Source organism: Telmatherina bonti, assembly GCF_933228915.1.
Source record: "Telmatherina bonti genome assembly, chromosome: 9".
NCBI lineage: Eukaryota > Metazoa > Chordata > Actinopteri > Atheriniformes > Telmatherinidae > Telmatherina > Telmatherina bonti.
The window spans coordinates 31,201,187-31,222,111 of record NC_136627.1 but is presented as its reverse complement, the minus strand read 5'-3'; the positions used below and the strand labels follow the sequence as shown (position 1 = coordinate 31,222,111).

General features: G+C 37.9%; 1 protein-coding gene across 1 annotated transcript in view; it reads right to left on the bottom strand.

Moving 5' to 3' along the window:
* Positions 1-20,925, bottom strand: part of tenm4 (teneurin transmembrane protein 4) — a gene marked incomplete at its 3' end in the record, with an annotated part of 148,744 nt that overhangs the window by 85,311 nt on the left and 42,508 nt on the right. The window contains exon 4 of the mRNA XM_079246627.1: positions 3,315-3,536. Coding sequence (XP_079102753.1) covers positions 3,315-3,536 — 222 coding nt within the window. The remainder of the gene's footprint in view (positions 1-3,314; positions 3,537-20,925) is intronic.

The window sequence follows — 20,925 nt, the reverse complement described above, 5'->3', positions numbered from 1 at the left end:
TGTGACCTCTTTTAAACCACATTTCCCTGTCTTTGCAGACACAGGGGGATGATTAAGCAGTTCAAATGAAGACTTATTTGAATTCACACATAGCCGCATCCCCGAGCGTTCTGCACAGCTCAGCATTCTTGCTTGGTCAGCTGTGAGGTGGTGGTGTTTTAGCCCTTTCACCAGGGAGCCCAGCCGCACTGAAAGCCAACACTGGCCGACCCCATGCTGCTTTGCATTAAGAGATGCTAATGCAGGGAGGCTGCAGTGTCTGAGATCTTGCAGCTCAGCATGGCAGCGGGCTCTCACTGGCAGTCTCCCCAGGAAGAAGACCCTCAGAGAAAGCCGAGGGCCACAGAGAAACACATGCTTGACAATAGGACTGCAGGCTTCAGCGAGCAGCCTCATCAGCCTTAGAGAAACCGTTGCTTAGTCTTCATCGAAATGAAAACAGGATCTTAAAAAGAATAAAATAAAAAAGAAAAAACACTGCAGGCTTAGAGGCTACTAAATGTGAATAATAAAATGCTCAGTGTTCACTTGTTCCAAATCCAGAAGAACACCTGAAGTCCGGTACGTGGGCTCAAAGATGACCTTGGGCGTATGTAATCTGAAGTGATAAAAACCACCTGTTTTCTTGTGGAAAAGATACACTGTGGGCCAATTATGTTAGGCGAACATATTTTCTGTTACTGTTTACTGACAATAAAAAGTACATTTTTCCTGCACTGTGTCAACTCTAATTCTGAACATTTCTTCAATAACTGGCCTGCATATCAAAAAGATCTAATTTAATATTCAAGTCATTTTTGCCTTGGTGGCTTTTAAATTACCTTTTACCTGCACATGTAATTCCTGCTGAAAACCTGAGATGCATACCTAATTCCCATTTACATTTGTTCACATTTTTTTCTGCTCAGAGTTTAAACCTCTGCATAAAATACAAACCAGATGTGTCTTTCCATATATTAGAATAAAAAATTCTGCCAGCTTGTGCTCTTTAATTTAACCATGTTAGTTTTATGTCCACAATACTTCTCTATGCCAAATTTACAGTCCACTCTAGTGTAGTCACTTCAGACTAGTATGGTTGCCTAGTGAAAATTAGATTTATATAAGATCTTTATATCTGTGTCACACTGAACAATTTCCAATCAAGTCTTTTCATTTCATTCTGGTGAAATCAGCACTGATTGGTACAGTTAAGAAGTTACACCGTTACACCTAATATAATTTATATATATATATATATATATATATATATATATATATATATATATATAATTTTTTTAAATTATATACATACACACACACACACACACACACACACACACACACACATATATATATACACACACACACACAAGCAAGCTTATAAGGTGTTACTACTGTAAAGGATGCAGAAAAAAAAACATGGAGCAACCTTATTTAACTCATTGTGTTTATTACACAAACACATAGTGGAAGCTATTTTCCTCTTCCCTTCCTTGCTATAATGAGCTCTCCACTCTTTAAGATTTACAAGAATTATATACTCAAGGTCAAAAATGAACCTCAAATTTAATCTCACTTTGCATAATTTGCTACTTATTTACATTAGCATGTGCAAGGTGAAAATTCCTCAGACTGGACAGGCATACCAAGGTCAAATGCATTACTTTTATTTTTTCCAGAACCAACATGAGAAAGGTCTTGCACCTGCTTGTAATAGCCGCAGAATAACATGTGTTACTCTCCAACTTAAAATGGGTTTTAGAATGCCTAATGATGACCAGAGGTAGCTACTGGAGCTGGGGAATTTCCTCCTCAGTCCTCCTCAACCCCTTACTGACAGCCTGAGGCCAATCTAAACGATCTACCTATGCAAATCAGTGCCATTGTTGTGAGAAAAATCTGCTGCAGTAAAGGCCATTCTCCCACCCATGTCCCCTTAAGCCACTCTGGATGACCACGGTGTTGCTAGAGAGGAATCAGTGGGAAGATTTGCAGTGGGATTAATAACTCATTCTTCAGGCTTTCTTGGAAGGCAGTTGGGGCACTTTGGAGTTCAATATAAATCAACCCTCTGGGTGGTTAACTTGTAAGACTGGCCAATTATTTAAACCGTTTCATTTTGTTTGGGTTTGATGCACCAGAGAACAAAAACATCAGCAGCATTCTTCCAGTCATCTGGATGGTGAGACCTAGTAAATCCTTAAACTAAAAATGTTATGAAAATTGATCACAGGCATTTATTAACATTTCCAGGTGTCATATTGTGTGCATTTCATTATGTTTTTCTTACAGCTACTTTAAGAAAGCACTTGGAATTATTAATGGATATATTTACACTCAGCCAGTGTTTGTGACTACAGGTAGTGTTGATTGAAGAAAAATGCACAAAATCCTTCTAAGACAAGAACAAATAGTAAAACTCTATTGATATGTGCAAGTCAGCATATAGCAATAACAAATAAATAACAACACCGTTTTTACCTACAAGGACCCACATCATGTTGCCTGCCAACACAAACCTTGCCAAAGAAAACCTCCCTCATAATTAAATCAATAAGTTAGCAGCTGATTGGATGTATGACACATTTTGACTGCTCCTTAGTAAACATGCAGCTTTACAGTCACTGATTTTTGTCAACTGTCAACACCATGTTAGCACTTTGAGCAAAAATGTCATTCTGTCAGTCTGAATGAGTGTTAAGTCAACAGCAGGAGACACTGCGTTTCATGAGGAATAAATAGCTGACATCAATTAATGACAAATCGCATAGGGAGTCTTCAAAACTAATCTATCTCAAGAATCACAGTCTGAGTTATTGAAATGCAAAACTAGAGTGCATTTTTCTAACACCGATCTTGATTTAACTTCCCAAAGCTGGATTTTGCTGTGATAAATGATACGGCAGGGTCTGCACTGCACCTGGTATGAAGTAACTTGTCTTCATTTCTAGCTTATTTCCAGTGTGAGGTGCGGAGGTTGCATGCAGGCAGTTGTTCCTGAAAATCCTATAGAGGAATGGAAGATGGTTACTCCCACCATCAGACACTGATACTGAAGAGAAATATCTGAGACAAATCTCACTTGCTGAACCAAAATCATCCATCACATTTAGTGAGGCGCTGAACTTTGCTGACCTCGCCTCACAGAGTTTTGTGCATTTCCCGAGGCTGACTCGCAACAATTTACATATCCAAGTTTCAACTCTCACTCATGTTGCTTAAAAAAGGGACATTATGTTGCCCACAGCCATCTGCATGACCTGTAACACAACAAATCCAGGAGCAGGGGATGTCTAACCTCTAAAAGCAACAGTAGTTTGAAACCAACTCACCATCAGAAGTTGCAGTGGCAGGAGCATACAGGTTCCCTGAGCCAGTTTTAACTAAGAATGAATTGGGGCCAAACTCATCCTCAGAGTCAGAGTCCTGGGCTGGCTGAGCCGCACAGTTACCTAGCAACCTTCCCTGGTTCTCATTGGCTGCAATGGAAGGGGGAGGGTATGAGAGCTGCTCAACAGGAGAGGAGGAGGAGGATGAACAATGCAGCGGAGGACCTGTGGACCACAAACAGAGACAACACATGGGGGGGAAATGAAACACACCCAAACACAGGCAACATCACACAGAAGCAGAACACACACACACACACACACACACACACACACACGCAAACTCACACACACATGCAAGTCTTAACTCTGACACTTCAAAAACAAACAGGGACACATCTGCCTTTGTCTCCGCCACCTCACCCCAGCTGGGAAGAACAAAACAGCTGAAATGACTTTGAGAATGAATAGAGAAGACATATGCCTAGCACCGGCTTGGAAAAATGAAAACAAAAAAATATGGGATATTTGTTTTTTTCTTTTTTTACAAAAGGTGAAGAAGATGATTTGTGTGCATACATTAACACTCAGTACAGAAACGCAGTGCAGGAAAAGGTCAAGTCAACCGCATGTATAATAGCACTTCAACTACTGTAAATGCTAGACACTCCATTTATATTCTTCATCAAGTGCACCGACCCCTCTCCAAACGCCAAAATTCACCCAAGTAGATAGGAGCTCGGACTGTTTAATGCATGTATGATTTATAAAACTGTTCAAATGGACTCAGTACTAATACCCCCTCCTGTGGGAACACATCAAGCAACCAAGAAAAGACTCCAATATGAGCCAATCCTTCCTAATTCTCACTCCTGCTGCATCTATCTCAGTTTTCTTTCTTGTTCGGAGTGGCCTCTCAGTTTAAAAGCAGATTAGGAATAATTCACAGTCATGATTATTGATAGCTCCTTTTGAGCTGATATACAACCTAAATTTTCACTCTTTCAAGGCTTATTGGTTTCAATCCCATGCTGTTAGCGAATGTTAAATTTCCACATAGAGCTCCTATTAATGTGCGATTAACTTGTGATGCAGCTATGCACCATGCTGAAAATGATTCCATTTAAGTATCACAACTACAGCGACAAAGCCATCAGTTTGCTGCTCTCCTGCATTTTCCCTATCACTCCTTCAAATTCATGCTGACCAGACTGTCATTCATCAGAAAAGATGAATTTCCTCTCCTTCGGTAATGATCCCCAAAGAGTTTTAAAACACGACTCACTGACTCGCATCTAATTAGGCAACAATTAGTGATATTAACATATCAGCTACAGCCCTACGCAAGCAGTAAATGCCCACTGCTTAAGAGAGTCACAGATTGTGCTTTATATTCACTTCACACCACACACTTCATTTCATTCTCAGTTTGTGCAGTAATGGGTGCAGAGGCACAGTGGCCCTGCTGAGGGTTAATGACCATAACACAGTTGCTTTTCAATGTACACAACTGTATAACCGGCAAAAGGAAACATTGTTGAAATAAGCATTATTACTGTCATTTCCTGATTCCCTCGGATACATCTAAGACAGTTCATTAGTGTGTGTCAAAACAACAACACTGCTGAAGCAAGCACCAGTGAGCTTGTATGAACCACTGTAAAAAAGACCAGAGGTAATCTAAAATTCCTGACATGAAAGACAAAGAGGAGCTGTTCAAGCATCTTGGAGTGAATGCTGGAACATTTTTCTCTCAGAGAGAGTTCATTAGTGAAACAAGAAAAGATTAAAGTCCTCTAAAAATGGTCAAAGTCATAACCTAAATGAGGTCAAGGTAGTCATGCTCAGCAGCTATTAGTCTTGTGCACAAAGATTTCACTGTCTCACTGTGTTTAATTAATGCTGCTTTGGGCGGTTCGTGCCCAAAGATACACACACCTAGAGCCAGAGACAGCGCCTATGCAGGCGAGAAGCCACAGCTTGAGATGGCCAGAGAAGGTTCTCTGGCTGCCAGAGATGACTGTTGTTGCCTTGATTTGTCATGTTACAGCAGCGAAAAGGGACCCTTGCTTGGAATCACAGGGATCACGCCCCACTGCTTCACTTTTTGACGGCTCCACGAAGTGCCACTTACTGCCTAGTTTGGCTTGAATGCAAACAAATCCCCTCCCACTGCATTTTAGGTCTTAATCAGCTCATTAGCCACCCAATTAATTCAATGGACAAATGACTTTGTGACTGTGATCAGTAGGCTAGAAAAATCTACTAATGATACTGTAGCATTTAGTGTTGCCTCCAAAAACACAATGCTGACCACATGTCGTGTTGTAGACTTAGGATTGGAGCTAATGTTCTGTTTAACTTAAAGCACTGAAAAAATGACAGGGAAGAAATTAGACTAAAACAACATTTAAGTAAAAATTATACCATGATAAAAATGACACATCCTGCATCATATTAATATGACATTTTTCAGTCCAAATGCGGGGAAAAAAAACACACATCTAAAGCCAAGATGAAATAATAAAGACAATAATAAATAATTAAACAGACAATAATAGTTCGAAAGTTTGTTTTCAGAACTGAAGTGTCTTGTCTACAGTATAGCAGGTTACATAAAAAACAGGCATCATGCTAAACTTACAAATTTTGAGAGGAAATACACAGTTGTGTGCATCTGTCGACTACTGGACAGAAGTGTTTGTGAACACTGTGGGATCACCAAATCAAACAAATCAAATACAGTCACCAGTACAGCATAGGTGACAATATAATAGTGCTTTGTATTCTTGGTGGTATTCTACATATCCCGTAACACACCTGTCGAGACCACAACCAAAACAAACAGCACAGTGGTGAATTTAGTCAACAGTTGTGTGAGACAGAAAGAAAAGACTGAATATCGTTAGAGAAAGAGAGAAAAACACCCCAGATGGAGCAGGTGAACGGATTTAGAGATTCTGTCCAGACACAGGCTAACGAAGCAAAACATAGCAACCGCCAGAAAATGCAGAAAAAAAACTACGGTAGATCCTATAAGAAAAAAAGAGTTTTTTTTTTACAGCAATGAAAGGGTTTATACCAAAATTTCAATCACGTTAAAGTTATGATCAAATGCATTTAAGGAGATCATTTAATAGCCAATAACTGCCTTTACTTATCATCCAGAAAAAAAGAGAAAAAGAAATAAGGGACTGAAGAAATAAGTTCTGTTGCCTATGAAGCCAAAATTGTTTTGAGTAAAAACAAAGTTATAAAGTGACTTGAGAAGAAAAGTTGTATGTACACTACATTACTCATTCTGGACATTCGTATTGTAAATATTTATGTTTGCTGGTAGAGAACGAAGGGGAGCAGAGTCAGATCTGGGCCTGAACTGGCAGGTGGCACGCAGTCCAGAAAATGTGTGAAATAAAAAGTAGAGTAAAACCAGGTATGTCATTATTTTGAGCTATGCTGAAGACTGAAAATACTTTTACACTGCTTAAAGCTGGGGTAATCTTGCTCAGAGACATTTTTTTTTTCACTCTGGGTGAAGTGGTTCCTCGTCCTGATAGTAGTCTGTACATTTTGTAATCCTAAACAATAAGAAATATAGTTAGACCCATCAGTTTACTGTAAATCTGTAAAAACTCTAACCAATCCAAACGTTTGGAACGAATGGAGTTGTTCATTTTTTATATTTCATAAGCTTCATTTCCCGGCTCCCTTCCTCCCCTCCCGAAGCACATACCTGATAGCCACACCCTGCATATAAATGGCGTTTTGGGATGAAAATACAAAGTAGTGAAGAAGAAACTCTGTATACAAACATGGCTGAGAAAATGCAGGGAGGATTTCCCCGACCCGGCTCGGTTTATTTTCCTCTTCCTGCTAAACAGCCGAGAAAAAGAAAATCATTGGTGGAAAAAGCTGCGAATAAAAAAGCCTTGGCTCATGTAAGGAGCAAAACCAGAGGGGGAGGAGCCAAGACAAGGTGCCACTTTCACATCCTGCTTGCTCCCCAACCTTACCTACCCCAGCTTTAAAAGAGAAAGTTTGGACTATACTGCCATTTGAGGTTAACAACCATATGATGAATCGAGTGTTGTGTGATATAATGTGTGCATGCCAAGTCTGGCACATAGACAAGTTGGTTTTGGTGTATTGATATAAATTAGTTTATATGTGTATCTAAAAAGCTGTATAAGGGTAGCTGTTCTGCATTAAGTGGCTGTTTGGAATAAACTGCAACTTTGTTGTACAGGTGTTCCAAAATCCAGATGTTCATCCCAGTGGAATTTATTGCAGAGCATATGGACTTTCATTAGCAAACAACCCCAACTGTCAATTCTTTTTACATTTTAATCGAGCAAATATGATACTTTTTACTGTTATCTGATGAAATTTTACATCAGTTATTCTACTTCTACTTTTCAACATTTCTCTAAAGTAACTGCGGTCTTACAGCTGTCTGCTTTGGTACAAGAAACAATGAATCATGCATACCTTTTCTAAGATGCTGTGTTCAAAGACATCTGTTATGTATCTGAAAATACAGAATCTTGGCAATCTATCACCTAAGAAAAAATAGAATTATATAACTTGTTTGCCGTCAGGAATTAGACCCAAGAATACTTTCTTTTAAGTGTTTAGAGTACACCTTCATACAACTGTTTGAAGACAGTATACCTCACACCACAAACATCAAACCCTCCAATCATCTAAAAACAGAAACCTAACAGGAATCCTAGTTTTAAAAGCGCATCTTAAGAATGCTGCATGAAGCTATTTTCTTTTAGAGTCCTGTTCATTCAATCTTAAAAATGTCAAAACACAGAAAAAACCCTCCGGCTTAACTGTGAAGAATATGCTCAATGCCCAAAATGTTTTTGTTTTTTTTGTTTTTTTATTACAGACTAGAAACAAAATGAATCTATTGGCAGTTGTAGGAAAGAGGAGACACACATTTAAAAAAAAAAAAACTTGAAACACTTTCATTAAGACATAAATTTGTGGTCTCTGCTCCTTTTTCTTTGTTTTCAGACCCTTAGCTGATAACAAATTCTAATTTCTTCACCACTAATCAAGTTTTAAGCTAATAAGATATTCCACATTTGTCTTGAAGGGTCTTTACATTAGGGTTCTGGATGTGTATCTAAGTAGTGAAGGCAACAAGATAGTTTAGCTTATTGTAATATTAGCAGTCATAATAACTGCATTCAAGACAAAATCCCACAAATGAAACTTTGACCTTAATCACAATAATCAAGTCTGTGCATGTGCAAGATGTATTAGTAATTATCATATAAATAAATACAATATATTTTCTATAAAGATGTCTTTTGAGTGAGGTAAAAGACTAAAAATGATGGAAGGTAAATAGAGACTATTATTTTAAGGGAGGATATATAAAAAAAAAAAACATTGACTATGAAAATTCATTGACGCTAAATTTCATTGTCAACGCATTGCGTTATAAACTCGTAACAGCTTTGCTAATAACTTAATGCCGTTTACCAACCACGGCTTTTCAAACAGTATAAGAACTCTAAACACCAAGCCAATGATGGAAAGCACCACAGGAAGTGCTGGGGGCAGTATTGTCATTTTGTGCAGCATCTTTTTTGAAACAACAAAGAAGAAACTGATGGCGGTGCAACCTATTTCCAAAGTTTGGGGATATTTCATGCTAGATAAAGTGTCAAACAGGTGAAATGTGTCGTCTGCCACGCAGAGTTGGCATACAGTAGCACGACAGTCATGCATGAGCATCTGAAATGAAAGGACCCTGGAGTCATGGTTTCCAGCATTCTGGATGGCAAAGTTTGCGTTAGCGAGTACCGATGTGCTGTTGTTACCTTTGCCAAAGAGGTTATGTTGTTACCGACGTTTATCTGTTTGTGTTCAAGATAACTTCAAAAGTTATGGATGGATTTTCATGAAATTTTCAGGAGTTGTTGAAAATGTAAAAAGTAAGAAGTAATTTAATTTTGGTGGTGATTCGGATCACCGTTTGGATTCAGGAATTTTTAAAATGATTCTGGTGCTTGTTTACCTACAAAACAGGCTTTTTCAAGATGTAAATAATCATTTAAATGCAATTTTACAAAAATTAAGATGTTAAAATATTTCATTATTTTGTTTTCCTTTTGAAGCAAATTCTGTACTACTTGGATATGACACTATAGCTAAGTTTGAATGTTTCAAAATAAATAAGTAGTAAGTTCTTAGGCTTAAATTCAATATTCAACTGTTTCAGGAGTCATTCTTTTAACTTACTAAAGGACATTATGTTGTGACTGACTGGGAATCAGGTGACATTCTTATGATAAAAATATAGAGAGTGGGGTAAATCATACTGGAGCCTGTAAAAAGAGCTGCGTCAACTGGAAGCACAGATGGTGGGCGTGACAGAAATAATCGTGACTAATCGACTAATCGAAAAAAATATTTACAGATTAGTCAACTATTAAAATAATGATTAGTTGCAGCCCTACAACCAGCTCATAAAAATTCAGAAGCTAAACATGGAAAATTAGATGTATTGAAGGGGATAAAGGTTGTCACTTTTCAAACACACACAAAAGATGAGAGAATTTCTTAGTTAAATGCGCTTAAAACCAACATATAAAGACAGGTGAAGCAGAAGTGCGTCTCTACATTGACAGAGAATTATGTTTTGTCAGGGACTACAGCTGCAGGCAGCATCTTAACAAAATGCTGTGTATCTGTGGCACAGCAGGGAACGGAAAAAGAAAACATCCCTGGGCTTGCCCTCTTCCATCTACTGATGCTAAGATATACAAAGCACAAAGAAAAGAGGAGTGAGTCAGAGTGCGATCGTCACCATTTTATTCTTATTCTAAAGGCACACATCATGTTCAATCTCTTCACTACTGAGCAGTCCGCATGTAGGATTAATGTGGTCATGATACTGGAACTTCAGCTAAATGCTAAACATAATTCACATCCTATAATACAATCACACACACACACACACACACACACACACACACACACACACACACACACACACACACACACAAACACTATGTGTCAACTAATTGACTTGGACAATTGTGTGGTAACATTTGAACAGGGGAGTGTGAGAGGTTGGCAGTTTGTCATTGGCAGATCAGTAAAATGTTGTGTAATTTGCTCCCAGCATCAATTTTGTTATCCAGTGTAGGCGGAGCAGGATGCACTCCAAGACGTGATGGCACGCTTTTGTCATAATTTCAGCTGTTGCCTCTGATTAATTCTCGACTCACTGCTATCACCACAATCAAGGGCCGGACTGTAAATATTCTGATCCTCCCAGTTCCTTGAAAGTATCCTCATTGTGTTGGATTGTGGGGCTCAAACTGAAATGGACAGCTCAATCTTTCTCTTGGAGTATAAACACGGGAAAATGGTAACACACTGAGTGCAGTCGGTATTGTTCCCTGCCTATTCTGGCTTGTTATGCGTATTGCAAATCACTGATGAGCAGCTGTTTGCTGACAGTGCTCCTTGTCATGTCAGTGGTAAAACCGCACTAAACTATAAACTTATGGTTGAGGATAAATGCAGTTTGCAGGATGCACAACTCGCCTGCTTTGATTTATGTGCCACTGTAAGTTCAATCTAAAATCATGTATCCACCTCAGAACATTTGGCTCATGTGATTCACTTTAATATGTTTATCAATGAGCTGATTTACTTTAAAAAATATAATATTAATATCAACAAAAGGTTACATCAGCCTAATTCTTTATAGTTTGTGTCAAACTGGTTCAACAATTTAAGTTTCAGTAGTTGAAGGAATGTGTTGCAAATACTGAGAAAGTGCCGTAATGCACACCGGATTAAATGGGACCCCCAACTGAATCCTGCAGTATCAGAACTAAACATTTGCTGGCATAAGCAAAGTATCTTTTCACTGCCTCATGACATTTATTAGAAGAAAATCTTTGTAGGAGATGCTGATACCTTTGAAATCTTGTCATGAATTCATGACTCATGTTTATGTTATTGATATATCTGATCCAGGGGTAAGTGCTAAAGCAGAACGGAGAACTGAAAGAGTAGTTTATTCTAATGGATGCTAAGCTGCGCAATAGTTCAGACTAACAATTAATGTGTTTTCATATTATTTAGATTTCACGCCATTTTAACCCTTTAATACCACAGTATCTGTCCTGTGAACATTGATAAATACTGTATAATCTTTTCAAAAGGAAACATATAAATACATCACACCAAGCTAAATACAAATTATTGCTTATTAATTGAGTTTTCCCTAGCATGTTCTTTGGCCCCCAGGGTATCATAATGGAAAATTTAATAGCTTTTAAATTGCTTGAGCATCACTGCTTTCTTTTCTAGTGGGACAGCTTTGTTCCTCAATAACGCCCCGTGGCTTCACGATCATTCTCATAGTTACAGTGTTTACCAGTCAGGATCATGTGGTGTTGGATATGTTGTTTCATGTTAAATTGTTCACACGTCTGATGAAGAGAAGAGCCAATATAAGGAGAAGAAATGACTGGCAGTTTTTCAGCCTCAGGGGATGAAACAAACCCTTGTATGAGCTATACAACAGCTCAGGCTTTGGGTGATGTGGTAGATGGTGTTGAGAAGCGTTCAGCACCTTTGTGACCAAATGAAATCAAGCTCTCTATTAGTGCGTAAAGGTGTCAACAGATGTGAGATTTCAGCAAATGTCTAAATAGCCAAATTAGATTATCCTGTTTATGGGAAACCTTAAAATTTGTTCATTTTTCTCTCATTGCCGTGTCTTAATAACGCTGTCAGAATTAATGCTGTCATATCACATTGTTATAACAGTCAAATGTTTAGCCGCCACAATCACACACTTTCTAATCACCTTGACAATTTCACAGTGGGAAAAAAAATGTATCCAGTTTTAGCCAACTAAAGCTACCTGACTCACATGCACAGTGGTTAAGGATGAGTGACATAATTATCTACAGGAATTTGTACAAATAAAAATGAGCTTTTTCTTAGATATTTTAGACTTTATTATCACTCATCCAAATGAACAAGAAGGTTGATGAAAATTTGAGTTTTGCTTCATTTTTATTTACCTAATTAAAAAAAGATCATCCATCTGCAAATTAAAAATATCCATAGCACATTTAAAAAGTATATATAAGCTAGTTATTTAATTGACTGTTTGAATTTTTTTTTACATTATATTTGTAAGTTAGTTTAAGTGACAAACCAAGTCCAAAAAATTCTTCATTACTGTAAAAATGAATTAAATCCCTCCATTAGGTGGGATGTCGGTGGGATGGTGAATGGGATGTAATATGGGGCCAATCAGGCTGCACTTACAGGCTTATAAAAATATGTTCTCATGTCATCAGAAACGAATATCCATTTAATCACTATGTTTTCAGTAAATTCTGCAGGAGGCAGACTTTTCATGCTTTTTGCTGAACAACATTTGTTGGCGTAAAATCAATCAAGACAATAGAGACACGGCAACACGAAAACCTTTGAAGTAGAGAAATAATATGGGATTGAGGAATAAAAAATGCATCGTTCTCACAATACTTACTCCCTCTTAACGAGGAGGCTCTTGCGCCACAGACATTGCCACTGGAAGGAGAGTGCTGAGATGCCATCAAGTGACTTCAAAGTGGTACAAAACAAGACAAAACAAAAACAAAAACTGCAATAATTTTTTCATGGTAACTCGACGTAAGCGCAAACTGCTCAGTAATAATTTAACTTATCAGAACTCTACAGGCAAGACAAACAAAACAGCTTAATTTAGATTTTTGCATTATTAAAATTGTCAAATTGGCATAATTGCATCTTATTACACAGCTGTAAGCCAGAACTAATTTTTTTTTTTTTTAAATCAAATTAATACTTGACAGGTGTTCCCATTTTATTGTAAAAAATAAAAATAATTAGCACTGTGTGCAGCCCCAACAGACAGCTTTGAATGAACTTGAAAAATGTCTAATAAACCGTTTTTGTGGGATCTTGACAAAGATTTCGACACTTTTTGTTTTTATTTTGATGCTAAGTTGAGCTATTGGTTCATTTTAAAAAGTTCATTTAAAAAAAAAATACCTGCTGCAGAATCACAAGACATCCCACTGTGTATATTAGTATCAGGAGGGTATGCAGTATGCAGTCTTGTGCATAGCCTCCCACTTGCTTCAAACTACATAATGCAACAATACAAAGACATACGAACACACACGCTTAGGACGTGGAAGATGAGCTTTTATGAGCCAGTGTTTGAAAACTGATAAGTATTTCTTAGTCGGAGCCATTTGCCTGCCAGGAATCAATATCACAGTAACAGACTGAAGATAATGTAAGACTGAAAACAAATTGTAAATACTCATAAACTTCTTTTTTTTCATATCACAGACAGGCCTTACCATTATTGAGAAAATGGAAATCACATTTGCATGCATGTCGTAAAAAAGGATTACCACGGAAGGCATTTTTCCATTTATGGCTGACCCACTGCATTTCTACCGGCACCCTAAAACCCAACATCCATTACTTAAAGCACAACTACTCTGCTTTTAAAAGAATGCTGACTGCCAAATTGTGTATAAATGGCTGGATTATACACGAAAAACAAGTAGCAACAACAACAACAACAACAACAACAACAAAAAAGAAAAAGAAGCAGGATGCTAATTTGTAAATTAAATTAAATCAGCAAACGTCATAATTTATCGATGTTCAGAGCCATAAGCCCCACACAAATCAAACATCCACCCTTCATTCATCTTTAAATTGCACTTTATAGAGGTGTGTTCACTCCCCGATAATTCATCCATTCACAAGGAAAAACGGAGGGGGAGTTTCATCTTGGATTAAAAAGAGCAGCAGCACACAAGCATAACACAACCAGCTATTTCTATTTCAAGTTATCACCTAAGAAGATTTAAAGAATCTCAGAGAGGCGGATGACGTTTCTTCTCTAAGTGACTGTTAGTTCAGACTCCTTCCCATCCTCTCCCCCAACCCAGCCTGGCTCCTGCAACTCTCAGCCATCCAAACCATTCTGCTGCTCTGTGCTAAAGAAAACGTGTGCCCTACGATCCATTGGAAACACACCATCTGTTTGGACTTTTCTATGACAAACGGAAGAACGAATCGGACTAGAAATGTAAATTAGGAATCCTACATTAATTTCATACTAATTTCTTCTGCTAACAGATTCTGTCTAGAATATTGATGGTTGTCCAGGAACAAAAAGTGCAAATGTAATTACAATTAAATGCTTGTAAATATTGCTCAACTTCAAGCAAATCATGAAGTCTACAACACAAATATGAGAACAAATACAGTGGAGAACAATTTCATTCTTTTCACAGCAGTTTACAGAAAGATTGACAGCCTATCATGATCCAGACAGGGTCATGTTCCCGCCTCTGTGGTCCTGGGTGATGGACAGCTTCAAGGCTGTGCTTCACAGTTGCCTGTTTTGATGAATTGTCTTTATAGTTTATTAAATTTAAATGATGTGGTTTATTAATGTTGCATTTGCCATTTCTATGAAAAAAGAATCGCCCAAATCAGCTTTTGCTATTGATTACTACTTATTAAACATGGTATAAAAGCAGTCTTTCCTGCTAATTGGGTATCTGAAGTTAACTCACAAGTCATGTCCAGAGCATCATAAAGCTGATGTTGATGCATACAAGCGTGAGTGGAAATTTCATCTCCAAAGAGGCAAGCTCTGATAGAGGAGAGGAAATTTTACCCCTTTGTTCTTGTAGAATTCTTTTTTTTTCCCGTTTTGTTTTCCTTCATTATCCTCTGCATTATGTACAGAACAGTATTTAAGGAAGAGTTCAAACACAGATGTATTTTAAATCATAATAAAGTTCTTTATAAAACTCTAACTAATAGGACTAAAGGATTTAAAAAAAAAAAAAAAAGAATAAGTCTAGCTGCCTTTTTTCTGACAAATATTGCAGTTTGCCGGATGTAATCTTTTAAATTCCATTCAGTGTTTAGACAAAAACATATTTTTTATATAAAATGGAAAATTACCACACAGAATAACATAAAAATAAGGACTGCTGTATATTCTAATGCAAGGACACAAGGTTGAGATATCAACTGCAAGATGTAAACTGTGGCCAAAACACTGACGCCTGAAGGTTACATTTCCTCCAGAACAGGTGTTTACTGTAAGACTAAACAGCCGGGTGTCATCTATCTTATTTACACCACGGTGCGTGCATCTTTTCTCTCAACATGTTTTCTCTATTGCACACAACCAAGTTCTGCCCTTATGCACACCCACACACATGCACATGTATACACACCATAACCAGCAGACAATGCATGCAGGAAGCCACCTGAAAATCTGTTTGGTAAACTCTCCCTGGGTGGAGGAGGAGATGAAAATACCACTCAGAACTTCATGTCTATCGCAAAGAGTCAGCTGGACAACCTGAATCTACTACGACTGCAGCTATTTTAGAGCTGTATCACAGCTTAAAATGGTTCAGATGTTCTTTGTAGGTTTTATCGGTGAGCTAAACTTGAAGAATATTCAGACTGACTCTGTATTACTCTGTAGTAATAAAGTCTTTATTGCATTAAATCAAGTGGAGAATTACTAATTCTTTTCATACTGCATTCAGCTCAACTTGTAAAAATGCATCAGTCACAGTCATGTTGGTTGTATTGAATGCATTTTAGCTTGAACCATCATCCCTCTTTAACCCGACCCAAGTACCCAAATCATTGGGATCCTATTGGGATTTACCAACCCTACTCAAGCTTTTGATTAAACCCAACACAGAAGTAAGAAAAAGGGTTTCAGTCAAGAGTTGCAAAGCCACCGACAGATTGGTATTTCACAAAGGTCTGCATTTTAAAGCTCAGCACTTTGTTGCTTTGTCTCTCACACACACACACACACACACACACACACACACACACACACACACACACACACACACACACACTCCCCTCCTTCTCAGGGTGAACTTTCTGACGTTTTAAATGACATATTTGACAGTATGGAAATGCTTTATTATGTGTATTTCATCCTGCTGTTTGTAATATGAATAAAATGACCATTTCAGCTGGATGGCTAGATTTTGCAGATCACTATCAGAGAGGATTATCACATCTTCATAGTTGCTGTTTTTGGTGTGGAACGTCCTCTTTCTGGAGTAAATTATGAGACAACAATAAGATCAATAGATCACTATGAAAAACAATTTTGTTTTTTATTGATCTTATTTATTTTACTTTACTTATAAATACATAATTAGTTATTGATTCATGTTCAAGTCTCCTTATATAGACATAAGCCAAGAATTTTTTGCACCGAGTGGCACAAGTCCTTTGAATCAATGTTAGTTCTGAGGCAGTCCAACATTGCTAAATCCCCTCATACATCCCTATTAAGCTTCCCTGGGGCTTTCTTTGTTCTAGGATGAACAGTAAAGGTTCCAATTTCTTCACCTTTCACTGTTAACAACATCCTACAGGCATGTGATGGCTGTTTTTAAGGATCTTCAGGTCCACACAAGTATTTGTAAGAGACATTGTAAGGGGATATCTTTTCTAACTGCACAGAAAAGTGGCGTAAAAAACAGGCTTATAAACTCATCCATACCCATTCGGCAAGTGCTCTGCAGAGGATTTCAGACTTCAAAGACATCCACGTGATAATCTGCTTTAAATGGATGTTTCAGGGCCTCGTATCATAGCTCAATCATAAACTGAGCCGACTTAAACCATGGCTGAAAAAACAATGCTAATAGTGGATAATTATCAGCTTTTACCCTGTCTGTACTGGCTGCTTCATTCCCTCTCCCATCACACACAGAAGCTGGTGAATAAACACAATGGCATGAATAAATAATGACCCCACAATCCTCTTAAGATCCCCAAATGGTGAGGGGGGGAGACAAAAGTTTACTTTTGGTGTTTGAGAGTAAGCGAAGCCTGAAATTGTAAGCGACTCATTAGGGCTACATGTGGCTTGCCTGGGGCCTTGCTGAACAAAGATGGCACCATCCCCACCCTGTCATTCCTCAGTGCATTCTGGGTCTGGCCTAATAAAATTCCAAAGCATACCCTTAAGATAGAGCTACAATCCTAATAAAAGACAGTAAAGAGCTTATGCAAGGCCTCAAAATCCCCAAAACCTCCACATCTTCCAAACTTTCTTCTGGGATCAAAATTTCATGAGATCAAATGCTACAAGACTGAAAAGTGTATCATAATGTCATTTGTGTTTTTCCTCATTTGTTGCATATCGCCACAATAGGAATATATATGCTTTCATGCTAGAGAACACCTTTGTCAAAACACAATTTCCTCCTCTCATCGCGCGCTCCGGATAGCTTACATAAAAGCCCACAGTTTTTCATTTCAGACACTTTGAGAGTGTTGAAGAATTGATTTGTGTGCCTCCAGCTCCCACTGAGTGCATGACAGTTCAAAAGGCTATCTAAAATACATGCTGTCAAGAGGCTTGTGTTTCTAAGTGCTTATATAATTCATAGCATGCTAAAAATTAAGCCACTGAGAGTCAGCAATACATCCAGTAGGGTTTGCATAAAATTAAAGAAGTAAAAGAGTCTAAGGGTAACACTGGAATGGTTTTGAATGAATTACTGGCACACATATAGGTAATCCGGATGTTGTGCATGTAGAAGAATTTTGCAACTATTCAGCTGCATTTCATAATTCTCTTTTCAGAAATGAATCCCAAACATGCATTTAACACTTCAGGTGGCAAAAATGCAACAGCAAAAAAAATAATGCGAGACGACACAAAACACCTTCTCTGGAGCGTAATTGCGGAGGATTTTGGCCAGAATGAGGAAATCCAATTTTTAGTCCCAATTTCTACAGAGGCGATGAATATAAATGAAGTTGCCTGTGGGTTGAGAGTCCTAGTGATTCAATATAGTCAACAGCATTAAAACCAAGATGATCCTTTAACACTCTGCTAAACCAGCCATAAATCAAGTTGAGAGTTTTAAACATATAATCAGTTGTTTTCATTTGATGCACATTTGATATAAACACTTTCTTAGTAGACCAGCTTTAGCAACACGCCGCTATGTTTAAGCCTATTATTATCTATCATAAAAGCAGAAAAGTTTCACAACATTCAATATTTTACAGAACGCCTAAGCTGATAAGCAGTGTGCGTCTATACAAAGATAATTCTTACCTCACTTAATTCAGTTAATTAATTTGTGTTGATATTATGTTTCTCTGTGCAGAGAAATCTAACTCTGGGGATGTACTAAGCCGATCTACTGGATCAAGATACTACCAATTAATTTTAATGAATCAATATAAGCTAAATAAAGCCTGATCTAGTTTCAGTCCTTTCTGTTTTGCACTCTACAGATAAACTATATGACTATTTATTGTTTTGGTTGTCAAGTGGAATACATATTTGTAAAATTCACTTTCAGTCCCTAATAGCAGGATCAATGTAGAAGGGTAAGAAAAGTTACTATGGTAAAATCTCTTGGATGTGTACCGTAAGAGAAATGCAGAATTTCAAACTCTACTCGCAGTCACTTAAAAATGCAACTTGTAGAAGTCAGCTTTAAATTCTGTCTGCACAAGACATGAACATGACAGCGTAGAAGACAGTTAACAGGACAAAAAAACACATAATTTCTTTTCACCCTTGAATGCATTTTTATAGCTGTGTAATTACATCTTTCCTCATTCGAAAGGAAACGCTTCTCTTTTATTTACTTTCTCCTATCTTTACAATCCTTGAAGCAATAGCAACGCTGCAATCTGTTACAAGGTTAGAAATGGTATATAATTAAAGAACTAAAACTATTACAGAAAAAATAAATAAATTATAAACCAAAAGTGCTTTGTATCCAATATGAGACGCCCGCAGCTCTTGCTGAACAACTCAAATACTCAAATGTCATATCCTTCCAAATGTTACCTCATATGGGCTTTATACTCGACTTCCTGAATAACTCCAGTGCCCATTTCAGCATTATGAAACAACTATGCATGGATGCCTTCAATACATAAGCTCAAATGAGAAATGTCGCCCTCCGTCCTGGATTACTTTTGCTAGTGGCACTAAATGAAAGGCCGTTACACGTTCAGCCTACTGTAAACAACTGTTAGTGCTAAGCTACATCAGTATTTAACCAGCTTAAACTGTCAAAACGTGCAACACCGTATGCCGCAACTGGGGATTTCTCACCCAGCAAATGCAGATGTTTGAAGAATGCAGCTCTGGTCTGACCTGCTAAAAAAACGACTATTCTTACGGATAAGACCAGTATTTTCAGTGTGACGGCGCACTCAAGCAAAACATCTGAAAGCAGAGGAAAAAAATGCAACAATATCCCAAACTATTTTTCACTCAATTCACAGGCTGTAAAATTCCACGGTGCCTATGCGAAGAAGAATTCAGGAAGAGTCTGAATAGTCATAAAAGTGAAAGTTTCTTAGACATGTAAACATCTGGAGTCCAATACCCTTCATGTAAAACTGTTGCAAATAAAACTCATGAATGCCTTCAGAGTTATAGTTCATTAAAGTTAAATCTCCTGCTTTAAAGTGGAACTATTATGAGCATTTCAGGCTAATTTATTTTTATTTCTGAGACCAGAAGGGCTGGGATTGGTTGAGTTATTGTCACAAATCGCTTTATTTACTTCAGACCGACCCTCTCCGTAGGCTGTCAGATCAGCCTGTGGGCAAAACGAGTGGATTGAGACTCTTCCGCATTAAGCCCCGCCTCCCGCCACCGCACTACATCGGGAGCGCGCACCGCACCTGCTTTCGCCGTCATTGTAACATCTCATAAACAGAAGGATTAGGCTAATATGAACTCAATAAAAAAAACCAAAATACAATGTCAACACATAGCATACAGCCCTACATGTTGGAACCTGAATCAGAGCCTGAAAACGAAGTGGAAAACAGCAACCTACAGCAACGAATGCAGCAGGATGTCTCTCTTTGGTAAACTCACCAGCCATCGTTGGAAATAACTTTATCCCACGTTTTCCACCCGCCTGATGTATTTGTACATGCCCTTGTTAACCAGTAGAAGGTAACCAATCACCGAACCTTATCCCCCGGGACGTCACAAGGATTTCCAAGTAGAAAAAAACTCTCTAAAACAACGTGTTTTTCGTCGCTATGGAAACCGAACGGAGAGCGTGCTGGAACTCAAACTCAAACTCAAACATGTGTTTAGGTGATAGAAAACGGTGCCGTTCACATGTCTGATGAGGATTCAACACTGTAACACTGTAGAAAGCTCAGAAAACTCCAAATACCATAATAGCACCCCTTTAAGTAATAAGAGAAAGATTAAAGTTCCACACAATCGGCTTTGACTGTTGCAGTCTCTCACTTTTCTAAAGTAAATAAAATGATAACGAGTGTGTGAGCATGTGTATCAGATTCAATTATGTTTGTGTGAGATTAAAAAAAAAAAAAGTTTGGAATGATGATGTGACAGAGACTTGTTCACATATTTCACTTACTGATGAACGATGTTTTTGTAGATTAATCAAGTCTCAAATTTCTCTACCTGAATATCCATCATCGACGTTTACTCATCAGAGATGACGGCTAATGAGAGAAATCTCAGCATGGAAGTGTAATT